Source organism: Perna viridis, chromosome 1, assembly GCF_037379345.1.
Source record: "Perna viridis isolate PV_CMFRI_1.1 ecotype Kerala chromosome 1, ASM3737934v1, whole genome shotgun sequence".
In the NCBI taxonomy this organism is placed as follows: Eukaryota; Metazoa; Mollusca; class Bivalvia; order Mytilida; family Mytilidae; genus Perna; species Perna viridis.
Genome location: NC_142445.1, coordinates 70,686,015 through 70,703,074, shown reverse-complemented (window position 1 = coordinate 70,703,074; position 17,060 = coordinate 70,686,015). Strand labels below are relative to the sequence as shown.

The 17,060-nt window shown below is 33.5% G+C and overlaps 1 protein-coding gene across 8 annotated transcripts in view; it reads left to right on the top strand.

Moving 5' to 3' along the window:
- Window positions 1-17,060, top strand: part of LOC148630220 (putative proline--tRNA ligase, mitochondrial) — a 32,392-nt gene that overhangs the window by 14,730 nt on the left and 602 nt on the right. For 5 of the 8 annotated variants that reach the window (XM_088563471.1, XM_088563446.1, XM_088563472.1 and 2 more), the window contains exons 14-16: window positions 1,310-11,581; window positions 11,835-11,977; window positions 16,963-17,057. In XM_088563471.1, coding sequence (XP_088419597.1) covers window positions 1,310-1,420 — 111 coding nt within the window. In that variant the 3' untranslated portion in view covers window positions 1,421-11,581; window positions 11,835-11,977; window positions 16,963-17,057. Of the gene's footprint in view, window positions 1-1,309; window positions 11,582-11,834; window positions 11,978-14,663; window positions 14,754-16,962; window positions 17,058-17,060 lie in introns of all 8 variants that reach the window. The other 3 variants (XM_088563493.1, XM_088563503.1, XM_088563482.1) reach the window with 3 other exon arrangements.

The following is a 17,060-nucleotide window of genomic DNA, read 5'->3' as shown; positions in this document are numbered from 1 at the left end:
GCAGCCAAAAAAATAGTAAAATAGTACTGATTGTGGTTTGGAGTTGGGTGTTTTAGTTTTAATGGCAGTAAAGTTGTGTGTAAAAAGTGCTTACTTTATCCACCATAAAAATTGTGGCCAATATGAATTGTGTGGCCACATTTGTCTCAAATGTACAGGATTCAACAGGCTGTCTTAGGGGCAATGTACAGTTTTGATAATATAAGCTACTATTTTAGAAGAAAAGAAGTGGATTTTTTTTTGTAAAATTGATAAAGAAACATTATCTCGTACATTAGTTTTAATATCAACTTTGGGCTTGTCATTTACTAGTCTTGTACAATGCATTATAGAATAATAAAATAGAATAGACATTTAATACGCATTCAATACAGGTAGAAAAAAGTTGACAATGGCATGGACAGTAGTGTTTGTCTTACAGATTTTGGTTGTGAAAGTTGTTCACTGATTTTTTATTAAAATATGACAGTTAACTGTGACAACAATATAATCTCATACCTTTCTGATAATTAAGTCCACTTGTAGCAATTTATTATGGGTATAGTATAATGGGATAGAAAGATTGGTTCAAATTACCTTGATCAGAACTGTAAACATAATTTTATCAACTCCTTCTAAAAATATAATAGAACAAATTTCAAAACTATCAGCCAAATATGGGGATTAGCCACATTTGAATTTACATCTAAATACAAATGCAACAAAGGTAGACTATGATGATGAAGAATAGAAGGCTTTTAACCTAACAGCCTTCATCAGGGGCTAAGGACCAGCCTTCATCAGGGGCTACTGATCAACCTTCATCAGGGGCTAGTGACCAGCCTTCATCAGGAGCTAGTGATCAGCCTTCATCAGGGGTTAGTGATCAGCCTTCATCAGGGGCTAATGACCAGCCTTTATCAGAGGCTAGTGATCAGCCTTCATCAGGGGCTAGTGATCAGCCTTCATCAGGGACTAATGACCAGCCTTTATCAGGGGCTAATGACCAGCCTTCATCAGGGGCTAGTGACCAGCCTTTATCAGAGGCTAATGACCAGCCTTCATCAGGGGCTAGTGACCAGCCTTTATCACGGGCTAATGATCAGCCTTCGTCAGGAGCTAGTGACCAGCCTTTATCAGGGGCTAATGATCAGCCTTCATCAGGGGCTAGTGTTTCTTTGTTAAGTTTTTTGTTTTATCTTTAAATGCTGTCTACTTTTTACTCATTTATCATTCATATTAAGAAAGCCAATTCACAGCAAACATTTTTTTTTCAAATTACAAGAGACTGGGTAATTAAGGACTTTAAGAAGATTTTTTTTTATTTTAGGCATTAGAAACAGAATCCAAACTAGAATTACAGAATGTATACAACAGATGGAAGGACTATTTACCTCAGTCAGAAATTATTTGTCTAATGTCACGCCAACTAACTATTTAGATATGTATTTTTATAGCATAAATTTAATATCAGCAATATCTTTAGTTTAAATGTGTTAGAGCTTTGGGAGGGAGGGATGGGTTTTAGGGAGGGGCAAGTTTGGGAAAACCTCGACCTCTCCCCCTGTATTCTGGTCCCCTCCCCCCTTTCAAAAACTCTGAATTTGTGCCTGTTCTTTGTGAAATGTAGAATTGTTGTTGAATACTTGTCTCAGAAAGGGTTAGTTTTGTAAATTTAGATTTTTTTTACTCTTTTCCTAAACTTTTAAATTATTATTATGAATTTAAATGATACCTTGTCTTAATCAGTCATCATTTGACTGGAGAGGAAACAGACATTTTACTTAACGATAAATGGAACTATCCAAAGATCAAATACAACAGATAGACATCACACAAATATCAATCAAAGAACCCACTTCTTTATGTTGTGGCATTTATTTACTGGTTGTTTCCTTTCATCCCGAGGTAGAATATGTCTGTCTCAGTCTGTGCAGCTCATCCTGAGGTAGGATATGTCTGTCTCCAGTGTTTAAAGCTCATCGTGATGTAGAATATGCCTGTCTCCAGTCAGTGCAGCTCATCCTGAGGTAGGATATATCAGTCTCCAGTCTGTGCAGCTTATTCAGAGGTAGGATATGTCCGTTTCTAGTCTGTGCAGCTCACTTCATGCAAAAAAGGAAAGGTCATACAACGGGCACAATAACTCAAAAATGCTGCCAATAATGTTTGTGAAATTTTGATGAATTGTTTATATCTATTGCTGTGAGCTCCACTTTGATTTTTATAAATTTCTGCTTATTCGTTTTTGAGCTATTGGACTTTATTTGTACAAAAATGGGGTGATTTAATGTTTTTGGACTGTAACTCAAAAACCCTTGCAGCAATGTCAATAAAACTTTGGTAAATTGTGTATATAAAATGCTGTAAGCACTCTTTAATTTTTTTGTAAATTTCAAATTTTTACGATTTAAAGTTAATGGACTTAGTTCATAAAAAAGAGATTTCACAGTTTTTGGACTATTTATTCAGTAGTGGTTTGTACCTGTTTTTATGAAACTTTGGAAAATAGTTTATTACTATTGATATTAGCTCCCTCTTCAATTGATAGGAATTTCTGATTTTCCATTTCAAATTTTTGGACTGTATTCATAACAAAGGGGGATTTCCGATAATTGCACAATAACTTCAGAAGGCTTCAATTTTCAGGAACTTAGTTTGTTTTGGTTTTGGTTTTTAATAGTGTAAACTTCTTTTTTATTTTTATGTATTTGCATCAAATATTTAATAAAAAACAAATTTGGAGCTGTATCGAGCTGGAATTTTGTATCCATATTTGCCCCATCTGTTCAAGGGTCAACCTCTGCCCACATATCCAGCTGCACTCTGAGAACAGGTTGTTATGTCTGATATTTGAAGTATATAAAAATAGAACAGACAATAAAGGATCTTATTGGAATAAAATACCACTGAAAATTAATCAAAAAGTGTTGAAAGTGGAGATTTGAATCCATCAATAATGAGAAAACAAAAATATCTGATAATTCTTGCGATAAAAGGACAGAAAAATTGTTTGAACTTCAAAATTCAGATATTTTGTCAAATTTTGTACTTTTTGGTCACTTTCTGGGCATATTTTTGGCAAGGAGACATTGTCCATACCCAAGAAACAATTTCATATTTAGTGAATACATTCATTATTACATCGTTTATTATATCATATTAAGTGAATACATTCATTATTACATCGTTTATTATATCATATTTAGTGAATACATTCATTATTACATAGTTTATTATATCATATTTGAAAGAGTTGTTTCTTTTTTATGAATAAAATTTTCTTGATATAAATATGTCTGAAAAAGCAAAAAAAAGTACAATTTTCAGTAGCTTTTGTTAAATGATGTGTCACCATTATGACAACATTACAATGAACTAATGCCACACAACATTTTTCTTCCTTATATTTTTATATTTTACTACGCTTTGAAGAATTTTTATGTTATAACCAAGTTGATATTTTGAGGCAATATTCATTACCTAATGCCCCTACACCTTTTAATTTCTTAAATATGCTGAATTTAAACATGTATTTAGCCTTTTGATTTTCAGCTCATTTTTAAGTTACCCCCAATCAACTGTCAATAGAAATAAAACATTTGTAAGCTCACTTGGACTCCATCCATGTCATGGTTATTGTCCAATTCCTGCAAAGGGAGATAACCCAACTTAAGGATCTTATACGTTAAACCCTCATGAGCACAACTAAACACCATAGGGGATCTTTATGAAATTTTAAAGAAATGTTAGGCATCACATGTGAATTTACATTTTCTATACCGTACACTTAAGGATTACTGGTTTCAGGTTAATGCAAAGGGAGATCATCCAACTTAGGGCTTCATATGATTTAGGGGTATTCTTTTTTTAGGTTGCTGACAATAATAAGTCAGTGATGAAAAAAAGATATAATCTATAAAGGAAAAAATTTCCCATTTTTCACTCTCATATATTTTCGTGATTAAAATCAGTAGAACATACTAACTGGATAAAAGCTACTGAATTACACTGAACTTAACCAGCTTCTCAAAACAATTCTTACATCTGAGTAAAAAACAGGTAGGTATGAAATAGGTGTATATATGGGTTATTCAATCACAGCTTAACTAACCGTCCTGCGTTTCGGCTTTACATGTAGAAGTGTTTAAGGAAAGACAATGGTTGTCTAATAAAGCTTTCAAGCTAAGATAATCCTACTAAAAGGTTTCACATGCTAAGCTTCAAAACAGATGGAGTTTTTTTGATTTAACAAAATAGAATGGTTGGGTATCAATATAAAGATGTGCCGGAATTAAGACGATTGGAAGGGGAAATTCAAAATGACAGGAATTTGGCTGTCAATAGCAAAAAAGTGGTAGTGGTAAGATACCTCCACCACTCCTTTCCAGTGCTTTTTGTGGAGCTTTATTTTAGAATAAATTATTCATTTAAAAAATCTGTAAACCACTATGCCTAGTAGTTGTTTTATAGGGAGATAACCAGAGCAACCATACAAATACTCTGAATGGAAAAAAATCACTAACACATGATTAGGGCCTATTGCAACTTATTTCCTGGAAGTCTTACTTTAAAAATTTGAATTTTGGAATACTTACAGCAATTTATTTCTTAATAATCATAGTAACGTTAGGAATGATATTACAAAATACTGTATTTTATACAAGAGCTCAAAACCTAGTGAAGTGAAACAAAATTTGTATATGTGTCACATTGTCTACAATTTAAACCTCAGAAATGAATTAGTAAAATTTGACATCCTATTTATACATATTAGGAAAGAAATTCTTCTCTTATTTTGAGGAATGTAAATTTATAATTACACATTTTACATTAAAACTAAAATAGCCTTTATTGTTTATGTATTTAAGAGGGTGTCCATGCAAAAACAGGATGGGTGGCACATGAAATATTTTGTTTTTTTAAAAATTGTCATCTCTTTCATATCTTAAATGCACCCTTCCTCAAAATTGAATATTGGTTTTTGACTAACTGCCATGATTAAAGATAAATTAATTACATAAAAAGCCTTAAAATTTATTGAAAAAGGGAGATAACTCTTTCATTTTGTGCTAAATTTGGTTGCTCTTACAGAATTGTAAAATCATTTTCTGAGCCATCCATTGTGAATTAAAAAAAACTTGACATACTATTGGGCATATATATATGATACCCCGGTAAACATTTCATTGGAACAAAAAAAAATCCATGGAATGAAATTTACCATGTGCCATCCATATGATAGGAATTGCCTGGTTTCTAAATGGGCAGTCTCGTAAGTCTCTCTTTGTTGAAAAAATGGATAAGGTGAGGCACATGAAGAAAACATGTAGAGATTTTACACTTCATTACCTCCATAAATAACAATCGAAGTGTAAAGTTGATCTTTTAATATACAAGTCATTCAAGTTGAAATGCACTGTGAAAAAATGGTGGGAAAAACAGTCAAAATATATCTACATCATAATTACTTTAGGGGAAATTTAAATCACTTTTCACTGTTTTCTACATGTACTGAATATATGTGAGACAAAAAAAAACAAACTGAAAAAAATTATGTGCCACCCATTTCCTGATTCTTACACAGAATGATACTTTAAAGACTTGGACACATAGGATACATAGATTGTCTTATGAATTGAGCTGCTTTTCAATAATAAGGCTGATTTTTAATTTTTATTAAATTTTCATGCATCACAGACATGATTCATAAATTTTGATTCACATTCAAATTCAAATGTTATATAACTCAATCATGGGCCAAAAAACCTTTAATTTTAAAGAAGCCCACATTTTAAAATTTATTGGAAATTCATGCTCTTAAATTTCTAGGACCAATCTTGATAGTTATATTTCATGGTAATACTACTCCTCTTCGAATCATATACAGCATACATGGAAGTGGCAGACCTGAGCCACAATATAGTCGGGTAATTTAGTTTATATCAAACCCAATCACTTTCTTTATATCTAGCTGGATTGTTTAATTGGTGTCCTAAATACAAACAGTTTATCAACAAATGTTTTGTTTCCTTCTTTGGTCTATTGGTTACATGTATGTGGTATAGAAATGACTTCCGGTTTGTTGACATACTTTGATTCTTATTGTCTTTGTACAAACTTTCTAATAATGTTATTGATGACGTTATCCTTATGCAAATGACCGTTCTTTCGAATATATATTTATTGCATAAACAGCATTTTGAACTAAATGACTTTTTGAAGTTTATTTTCATGTTTTCTTTTTTGTTTTTTAAATTGCGTATAATTATTCATAGACATTTCACGTCTGTCGCAGAATATTCACACAAATACCAAAACTTAATGAATTTGTGAAAGTAGAAATAAAATTCCATTAAAGTAGAATACATTAAGATACTTGAAACGTGTTTATTAACTGTTATGGTAACATGGAATACTTAAACCCTACCAATCACCGGATACGGGTTGATACTATAATCTAAATCTAATTGTTAATATGCAAATAAACCCAATAGATTTTATGCTCACAGTGACGATCGAATCACCGCATTGGTGAATAATTAATGCTTCTAATTAGTTGATAAACGGTTTGTTTACACATTCCAATTTCACTGCAGTTTTGTTTCTAGTCATTTATGTGTCCATGTAGCTTCAAAGAGATTACTACTAAGGAGTAACATTTGTTCCTAGAACTAATGACAATATATATATATGAAATATAATCTAACATAGTAAGTCCTTTCAAAAAACCGAACTGACTTATGAAAGAGAGTATGCCACAGACTGACACTGTCCCTACAGCTGGTAGAATATTGTAACGAATTTACATACACCCCAATAACTCCTGATAGAATGTTTTAACGTACTCTTGCAATAAAACTATTCTGTACAATCCACGATGGAATGCTGTAATGACTGACATTCGTACAACTCATAATGGAAAACAACAACGAACTGACATATTTTTCTGAAGCTCAAAATAAAATCCGACATTAGTTTTAAGGCATCGACCATTGCTATCTTGAGAGGGTGTGGAATTTGATGTCGTTTAAGATTTTTTTTCCGTAGGAGGGCAAAATTTCTTTTTGTATTTCAGAAGCACCGGAAATATAGAGTAAACCCCTCCTGATAGAATGTCACTGCGAACTGACATTTGTCTAAACTGATGGAATGTCGCAATGGACTGAAATTTGTCCCTACAACTCCTGATAGTGCTTTTAATGTTTCTTTTGCTTTTTTAGAAGCTTCAAAGAAATCATAAATTATCATATGTAGTTAAATTAGAACTTTGCTATAGTGATAAAGGATCACTAACAGATCAGTAAACGGTCAGAAAATAAGTCATGATAACTTTTTTTTTTAATTTTAAATGAAGACAAAAAGTGATCTTTTGGGAAACAAATTATTTAAAGGAAATATGAACTCAATTATGTTTAAGACTTAGGCACTCTGGACTGTGGAATATTACATGTACTGTAACAAATACACTTTGTGCTCACCAGATATTATTTCGATATTATATGCACTGCGAGATAGGCATAAAAATAAGAAAGGTGTCTTCTTTTTTAAGTGAGTCCCAAACATAATCCTTCATCACCTTATTAGCTTGACCTAAATGAAATATTATATCCTAAGGCATTTTTCATTCATTTTATTTACTTGGCACACCGTTTAATCAACTTTCGGGGCTAGACGGCCCCACACTCTTCCGCCACGGTATGATTCAATTTACGGACTTGAGAGTATTAAGTATCAGTCTATGTAAGAATTATGCAAATTCTGCACTATGTGATACACCCCTAAAAAAGTCTACACATTTAATTTTTGTTGTTAAGTTACTTTGTAGGTCTTTATAATGAAATGTATAATCATTCATTCAAATCTCTGATTTTATGGTCGTCTTCATGAACTCGTGGATCGTTATGATGTATCCATCTGCGCCATGAAAACTGATTTGTTCAACGTGTCATAGTTTCCTTTCGTCTACCCCGGACTTGACATTTAATGAGCAACATGGCGGGTGTTTCTAGAAAAGCAGAGGACGCTTACCCTACCGCGGTGCACCTGATCCATGCTCCCAGTTTTTAGTGGAGTCCGAGTTGCTCATTTGCTTTTGCTACTTTGTATGTATGATTTTAGTTACTTTATGTTCTTTGTTGTGTATGTCTGTTTTCCATGTCTGGTCTTTGTCCCTGGGTTACATTCTTTTGATTACCGCTATAACCTTGGTTCCCTTGATTACTCTTTCAATAAACATTGAAAATTAAATGGTTTCTACTGTATTTTAATGTCATTTACAGAGTTATCTGATTTTAATTCTACTTTACATTCTATTTAATTTTTACCTCTTATGAACAAGGGTTTTATATGAAAATCCACATGTTATTGTCTGTTTACTATAACGTTTTAAACACAATATCAGAAATAAAATAAAAATATGTAGGCTTTCCGGCTTTCCATGAATCACATTTTGCATGATCCTTAGCTGGAGTGCTACTTACAGAGAAATAACCAAACACAAAACATGTTAGAAGAACGTATTGGTGCATGGGATATGAAAGTACTAGTAACAAGATCTTTTTAGTTGATGCATGTTTAAAAGACACATAAATTGCATAAATTACCACTTAAAATATCGAGTGGATGTGATATTTTCTTTACCAAATGCATATCAAAATAAATTAAAACGACATTTTTGTCAAAACTTATAAGTACAGCTTGAACTAAGGATCGTGCAAATAAAGAGAAAGGGGTAAGTCTAAACTCTAAGTAATCTAAAATAAAGAAAAAAGTAGGAAATCTAAACTCTAAGTAACCTGAAATAAAGAACAAAATGGTAAGTCTAAATTCTAAGCAATTTAAAATCTTTATCCAGAATGATAAAAATACCGATATAATAAGGGTTTTTGAAAACACCAATTAGTCTGATTCTATCGAAACAAAAAAAAACATTTTGTTACCATAACCATTGACTTTTCCCAACTTCCCAACGTCCTTCATTTTCTACCAAGAATATTTACCCAATATAATATGGACTGCCTTCTGCACGATACTTAGGTGGACATGTTCTTAAGTTTTAAGGAAAGGAATAAAACATACGTATGTTGCAGCAACCGATTGATATGATTTCATTTTTATTATAAAATTTATTATTCTTAATGCATGACAGCTTTAATATCAGATTTCAAATCCTGAAAAAAATCGACATGATCATGGTACGTAGCTGTGAAACATGATGTCTTTACTGTGTTACATCACTATGACAAACAAAATGACTGGTATTGGAACCTTTGATGGCTAAACAAACAGAGATTTTCCATTAAACCCATATAGTCCGTCGTTGGTCGGCTGTAATTAGGTATGCGATGTATTTACATATGACTGGAGAATCTTGTTGATATTCGGTCACTAGGATGACAAGTCGAGGCGGTTATTTATAACCGTATTAATCAGTTTGTTATTCTTGTCATCCGTGCTGTCCATGCTTAGGTACCTTTTCAATACATTTTTTTCAGTTCCTTTCCATTGCTTTTCTCCTCGTTCCCATTACACAAGCCGACAAAAGTTACTTAAAACCCATTCATGTAACACTTTACTTACATATGATACGTATACCTTGCATGGTCCCTCTGATGATGATGAGAATGATGATGCAGGTCACCCTTGGTTCAGACTTTCATGCATCCCATACATGTATTTGATACCTAAGACAAGTACAGTACTTAAATTTTTGTCTTACTTGGTCTTGTTTGAGAGATTTGTTAGGAGAGAGTTAATGGTTCTAGTAAGAGCCTATTTGATATTGTAAGACCGTCGGTTTTTGCTATGGGAGTTTTTTCACTTTGCTATTTTATATACTATAATATACATACTAGACATGGATCTTCAGTTTAAGTTGTCAATTAAGTTTGTACGCAATGAACGTACTTAACTGTTCCAGATGTAGTTTTTCGGTTTTTTTGTTTTGCTTTGTTTTGTTTTGTTTTTCGTTTTTTGGTTTGTTTTTGTATTCTGCTCTAGGTATATGGGTCCTAAACGTAGTTGGCCTATTCCACCAAGGGTCTTCCCAGGGGCGGATCCAGGATTTGAGTGTAGGGGGCGTTAATTGAATTAAATGCAGTGCAAAGCAAGGCAAAAATATTTTGGGGTGAAATTTGTATTAAAAAGAAATTTTCTTACTGATTTAGGGGGGCGTACGCCCGGTACGCCAGTCATTGGATCCGCGCTTGCTTCCTAGCGATTTATGTACCAGCTCTTTAGCTCTTTTACTGATGTTCCTGCGTAGGTACCCTTATGTTTTATATGCTGTAAAGCCTAGATGTTTATTTATGTGGATTTTCCATTTTAAGTTTGATTGGATGATGAATTTCTGGAGTTTCCACATCGTGTATTTTATGATTATTTTGTCGCTTTTGATTGGGAGTATATTTCAATTTAGTGGGTGAAACTATATTATCCATAGTTTATTCACCTGGACCGTCTGATCTGTATGTGCTTTCCTAATTACTGGTCACTGTCGCCAGTCATTGGTATGTTTGGAGCTAGCTGTCAGTTGCTGTGAGCATTCTTTCAAGTGGATACTTCATTTTGTCTTTGTGGTGTATATAGAGGTATTTCATGGAAAGATTGGATGTATTATTGATTGAATTTTATGGTGTTTTGTTAATTTTCAGTTCATTTTTTAGCTAAAAGGGGACAATTAAAGCCTTTTAAGACTAGTCAAACACCATCGCACATTTTATGCGTCTCTCTAAAGTCAGGATATTTTGGCCATTTAATGTGTCTGTGTCGTTATATAGTTTGATTTTGAAGAATTGTTATCTTTATTACTTTTGTGGTCGGGTTTACTTAAAGCTGTGTGTGTTTTGTTGCAGACCTGTGGTGATGTCTGAAAGTATTTACTATAATTTCGGATTTATGTTTACGCCAGTGCATTTGTGGCGTTGCACCATATCCGTTCTTTTTTCTTCTGTCGGAGTTTTCTGTGTATGTGTCTGTCTGATTATTGGTACTGTGTATGTGTCTTTCTGGTTATTGGTACAGTGTATGTGTCTTTCTGGTTTTTGGTAATGTGTATGTGTCTTTCTGGTTATTGGTACAGTGTATGTGTCTTTCTGATTGTTGGTACTGTGTATGTGTCTTTCTGGTTGTTGGTTCTGTGTATGTGTCTTTCCGATTGTTGGTTCTGTGTATGTCTTTCTGGTTATTGGTACTGTGTATGTGTCTTTCTAGTTATTGGTACTTTGTATGTGTCTTTCAGGTTGTTGGTTCTGTGTATGTGTCTTTCTGGTTATTGGTACTTTGTATGTGTCTTTCTGATTCTGGACACTCGGTCCCAGTTTATCTCTTTTGTTTAAGTGTTCATTGTAAAGGTTTCTTTGTTCGTTGATGTCAATGCTCGTGGTTATCCATACAGTAATGTAACAATGATATGCATTATTAACTGTACAAAGTGTAAGTTTCTGTTACAAATCACATATATAATATCGTCAACGTCGGGTAAATTTAGTCATGGTATTAATCTAGGGATTTAATAACTTAAGCTAGAAAATCACAGGTACAAAATTCTTTTCTACACTGGGCAGGTTTGTCGTGTGCTGGGATTGTTTTCCTCTTCCTGGTAATTGTTTAATTGATTAAGAATGGTTATATGATAAAACATTTTATTGCCATTGAAGGTCGAGCAAAAAATAGTGATTCACGGTGATTTACCTCATTTTATTAGTAAACCGATATAATTGTCAAAAACATTTTATAATTAATTCAGTTTTGTCTTTTTATTTGTTACACTTTCTTTTAATTGCATCGATATGTATCGAAGTGTGTGTCTAATGACTTGTCCCTACATCTAAGATATACCTGTGTTTCCATAGAAACAAGACAACAACTGTAGTCCATCGCATCCAATTCGGGACCGACAGATAAGAAAGTAAGATGGGTTGTAACAGTTCTAAATCGACCGACGCTGCGACAAGCTCTTCAGACACAAAAACCCAGGAAAACGGGGCTCAGCAAGGTAGGCACTGTATTGATTTATCACTAGAGAGAAAATGTTTCTTATAGATCGACATTAAAGTGATGGCATTCAATTTCTTTAATTTCGTGATTCCTCTTGAATTTTATTTAATACTTTTTCATGAGTACGGGTACTGAGTTCAGTTGGGGAAAAGCATGACGGTTACGTGACTACATCATGAGAAAATGGTTTGTGTTAAAAAAAAAATAAGTCAAAAGGGTACAGAAAGCTATTCTTGACGTACATAAATGATATTTGTGTTGTGGCGCACAGGGATGGCGTGAGGGTATACAGTGATTTAATAGATGTGGTCCTGAAAAACTCTTTGGGAGACACGATTAACTAATTTGGATATTCATCTGCATTTTTTTCTTTACAATGACCGTTCGACGGATCTATAGTGAAGTGAAGCATATTGGGGTTCATAAGCTGTCTTTAAAACAGTCAACATCTCGATATAGTGTAAATCTAATAAAACTACGTATTTTCGTGAATTGTTTGTAGTTCTAGATTTTCAGCAAAGTTTTTCAGTCCTATTCATTACATTGTTTGGTTTAAATCTATTAAAGTGATTCAGTCAAGAGTTGTAAAATTGTAATAATAACCAAACACAAACAAATAATAGCGCGAGTTTATTACGGGTTTTATTGATACATTTGAAGTCCAAATGATTTATTAATATTTTACAACACGAAAGGTAAACAGCCCATAGCAGATTTTTTGTTATTTTACAGAGGATTATAAACAGTCGATGATGTCCTCCTTTTGTGTCAGAATATTTTGCTCCCAAATCTCTGCTTTATAGTTTATCATTCCTCATTGTAATAAAGGCTATAAATTATAATCTACTCAGCTAGATCTTCAGAAGTGTATCATGTATACACACGTTATAATGTAATTACCCTCGTCAAGGGTGTCATCTAAATCGTAGTGATTAAATATCTTCTTAGTAACCAATTCCAGTTGGTCTAATAAATGTGAGAGATTTTATTCTTCATAGGGATCTAAATATATTTCCTGGTCATCCTTGCTTCCTCGTTATTATTTTTTTTTCTCATTCCTTGACAACATTCAATTTGTTATACCCCTAAGAAGAAATTAACTGAAGTATTGAGAGTGGGAAGACGACATCAAATATTTTTTTTAAGCAGATGATATGTATTACACGGAATGAATGGGTCAAAATTTCGCATTGGATGGGGAATGTTTACCTTTTAAAGAAGTTTATGTTAGTTACGAATATTGGACTTCCTTGATATTTGATATTCTTTGGCAGCCAGACAAAATAATAATCAGCAGTATTATAATAAGTTTATACTGTAACTGTGAACAGCCTTAGTTTAAAAGTTCACGAACCTGAAGACAGCTTAATCCGGAAATAATTATAGTCCTAATAAATGCACTTAAGGTCGTAGACGACAATGATCATTACTTTTGACTATACTTTCGTTCTGATTTTTTTTTTATTTTGGTGTAGAGATAAACAGTATAGTTTCTAGGATTTTTTATAACAGCTCCATTTTCATGTTGTAGCGAATATAGGGTTGTGATTTCGAATCCGCCCACGTCATGCCTTTTCTGCTAAGTATCGTTTTATATAAACCGACTTCAACTTTGGCATATAGCAGTTTGTGGTGACTGTTGTATGAACCAACTCGGAACGAACATTTCGGTTTAGGGTATCAGCTAGGCTTGTACATAGCTGATATGCATGAAATGTATATGTCAATACATACTAAATTGATCAACCAAATAATTTCATCCTATTCAAGTGATTGAATCTTTTTTCCCCAAGAAAATGCAAGTTTATAATTACATATTATTCGACCTACAACACAAATTTAGCTGATTATTTTGTAGTATATCACTATTGTGGTCAGAGATAACGGGAGTTGGGGTATCTATTGTTTTCAAGTCAGTGCCTATAAGACGTTTCTGGATGGAAAATCGTCATACTAGTGACTAGGTGTTTCCAATGACTACATTTCCTTACGGAATTGAATGGGCTACAATATCAACGTCTAATTACTTTAAAGGCAATAACAGCTACCACTGCCCACATAAGACATTTTTATGCTGTATTTTGATTATTTTACGAAAGAAAAAAAAGACGCCATAATTTACGGAATTCTAGAAATCATAGAAATCTATATCGCAATTACAGTCTTGGAAGAGAATTATATCGTTATCCAGGGAATACTCATAAAACAGATCAATTATCCATCAAGCGACAATATTCCATCTAATCTCGTCTATTGGTGAACAAATAAATATTCTCCCAATCATTAAGTTAAACTTACTACATTTTTTCTGCAAAAGGGAGAAAGGATGACTAGCCGGACTTTGCCCTCCGTGGCTCTTACTATTCTTCAATAGGAAAACATAGTGTCATGTTATGTAATTCCAGGATGATATAAGTACATGTGCAAATAACTATAGTAATATCTTTAGTCTGGTCTGATAGGTAGCATAAACTAGATCATTAGAAAGAAATGATAAGATAAATATACAGTACAGTTTATAGTTATTCAGTAGATGACTGTCTTTATAATTAATTTGTATGTGTATAATAAGGACCATATAAACTAGTGTCAGGAATAACGACCAAAATAAACAGGCTGTATTGTATTCCTTTGCCTGGAATAACAGGTCGCATTGTATGCCTATGTCTGTGTATGTTTTATAGAAAATCATTCAGAACCCGCTGCTCTACAAACATCATCAGAACAGCAAAATGAAACAGAAAACCAACAGAACACAACAGAACAAATAACCGGTATTGATGAACGTGTTTCTTGTGTAGTAAAATGCATGACTCTTTTACTCCTTGAAATGGTGTTTGTTCTTGTTAAAGGGCAGCTCATTCGTGGTTTTTATTCTGGTTTTGCATGAACTTCGACCAACTAGTTTAGATAGTGTTAGGTGATATTTCATGTATAAATAAATATTCAAATAATATATTGTTTACATTGTAATTGTGGTACACTAACATTGCATGGAAAAGAAAGTTATGAAGTTTTTAAGCCTGCACTAGCAGGTGTTGCATGATAGGAACATTCTAGTGCTTCAATCCATTACACAAAGGATGGTTTGTTTGTGTGTGTACATGCATGATAGTTTCAGTACAAAATGATAATTTTAACTTACAGAGGTAATGGTTAAGTATAGACTCTCCCATATGAAATATGCGGATAAGAAAAAAAGCTATTTTCTGATGTAGTTACGATAGCGTTGTACTAAACCCTATGTAAGGAAGTTTCATGGTAAGGCGAAATATTTCGATTATTTCATTTGAGGTCTAGGGCTGCCAGTAACTGCAAGTAATCATGTGATTACTGCTGAATGCTTGGTTTGTTGTTGAATTTTGATATGTTTAGGGTATAGTGTGACTCTCTCAGTATGGGAAATTTCTGAAACATTTCTACTAGTTAACGAACCGACATTCTGGATTATTTCCCCTCATTAACGAACCGACATTCTTGAATATTTCCCTGAGAAACCGACATTTTGGAATAATGTCCCTAGTTAACGAACCAACTTATTGGAATATTTCCCCTAGTTATCGAACGAGCATCCTGGAATATTTCCTTAATTAACGAACCGACATTCTTGAATATTTCCCTAGTTAACGGACCGTTATCCTGGAATATTTCCCCTAGTTAACGAATCGATATTCTGGAAACTTTTCCTAGTTAAAGAATCGACATCCTGAAATATATCATTTAGTTAACGAACTGACATTCTGGAATATATCCACGTTTATGAACCGACATTCATGAATAATTCCCCAGTAAAAGAACTGGCATTTTTAAAATATTTTCCCTAGTTAATGAACCAACATTCTGGAATATTTCCCTTAGTTAACGCACAGATATTCTGGAATATTTCTGCTAGTTAACGAACCGACATTCTGAAATACTTCCTTGGTCAACAGAGGCGGATCCCGACACTTTGAAAAGGAGGGGTGCCAGCCGAGGTTCTTCAGAAAAAGGGGATGTTAGGACATTATTTACCAAATTTTGTAAATTTTACACATGAAAATGACAAATTTTCCAATAAAATGGAGATACCAACCCCCTTCACCCCTTCTGGCTCCGCCACTGGTCGACATTCTGGAATATATCATCTGTTTAACGATCTGACATTCTTGAAAAATTTCCTAGTTAACGAACTGATATTTTTTTTTAAATATTTTCCCTAATTAACAAACCGACATTCTGGAATATTTCCCTTAGTTAACGAACCGATATTCTGGAATATTTCCGCTGGTTACTGAAACGACAGTCTAGAATATTTCCCTAGTCAACATAGCCGGATCCAGACACTTTGAAAAGGTATACCAGCCGAAGTTTTTAGGGAAAAAAAGGGGGATGACAGGACATTATTTGTCATTTTTTGTCAAATTTACACATGAAAATGACAAATTTTCCGATAAAAAAGAGGGTGCGAACCCCCTTTACATTCTCTGGTCAACGAACCGACATTCTGGAATATTTTCCCTAGAACCGACATTCTATATGAAGTTACTGAAGTAATATACTGTTGTCTCATCGGTCAGTTTACATTTAGCGCCGTCTCCTGTAGCATGTAGAAATGTCCCTTTTTAACGTTGTGAACTACTCTATGCATGTCTTACCTATGTATTTTGTTACTGCTAATCTGAAACCTAGTACATATACGTTTATACTTGTTCACCATGTCCCTACCAAGACTTATTCCAAATCTTCAGTCATTTTCTATGTTATTTTGTGGGAGCTGTGTGCTTATAAATGAATTTTATAAATACTGCTGTATAAGGAATTCATAAAGATAATTTAAAGTGTAATACGATTTTTCACAAGATGCTACTTAAGTTCTTTTCTGAATTCATCTTGTACACATGGCTTTTCCACTTGCCCAATTAACAACAGAAACTGGCATGACCTTGTCAACCGTTGAGGTTTTTTATATCAAGCCAAAAAATATAAAATGACGGATTTTTTCAGAAACACAAGGAGAACAGAAAACAGAACAAAATGCTAGCACAGAACCAGAACAAAATACAGAGCAGACGGAACAAGCGGCGGAATAGTTGACATAGGTA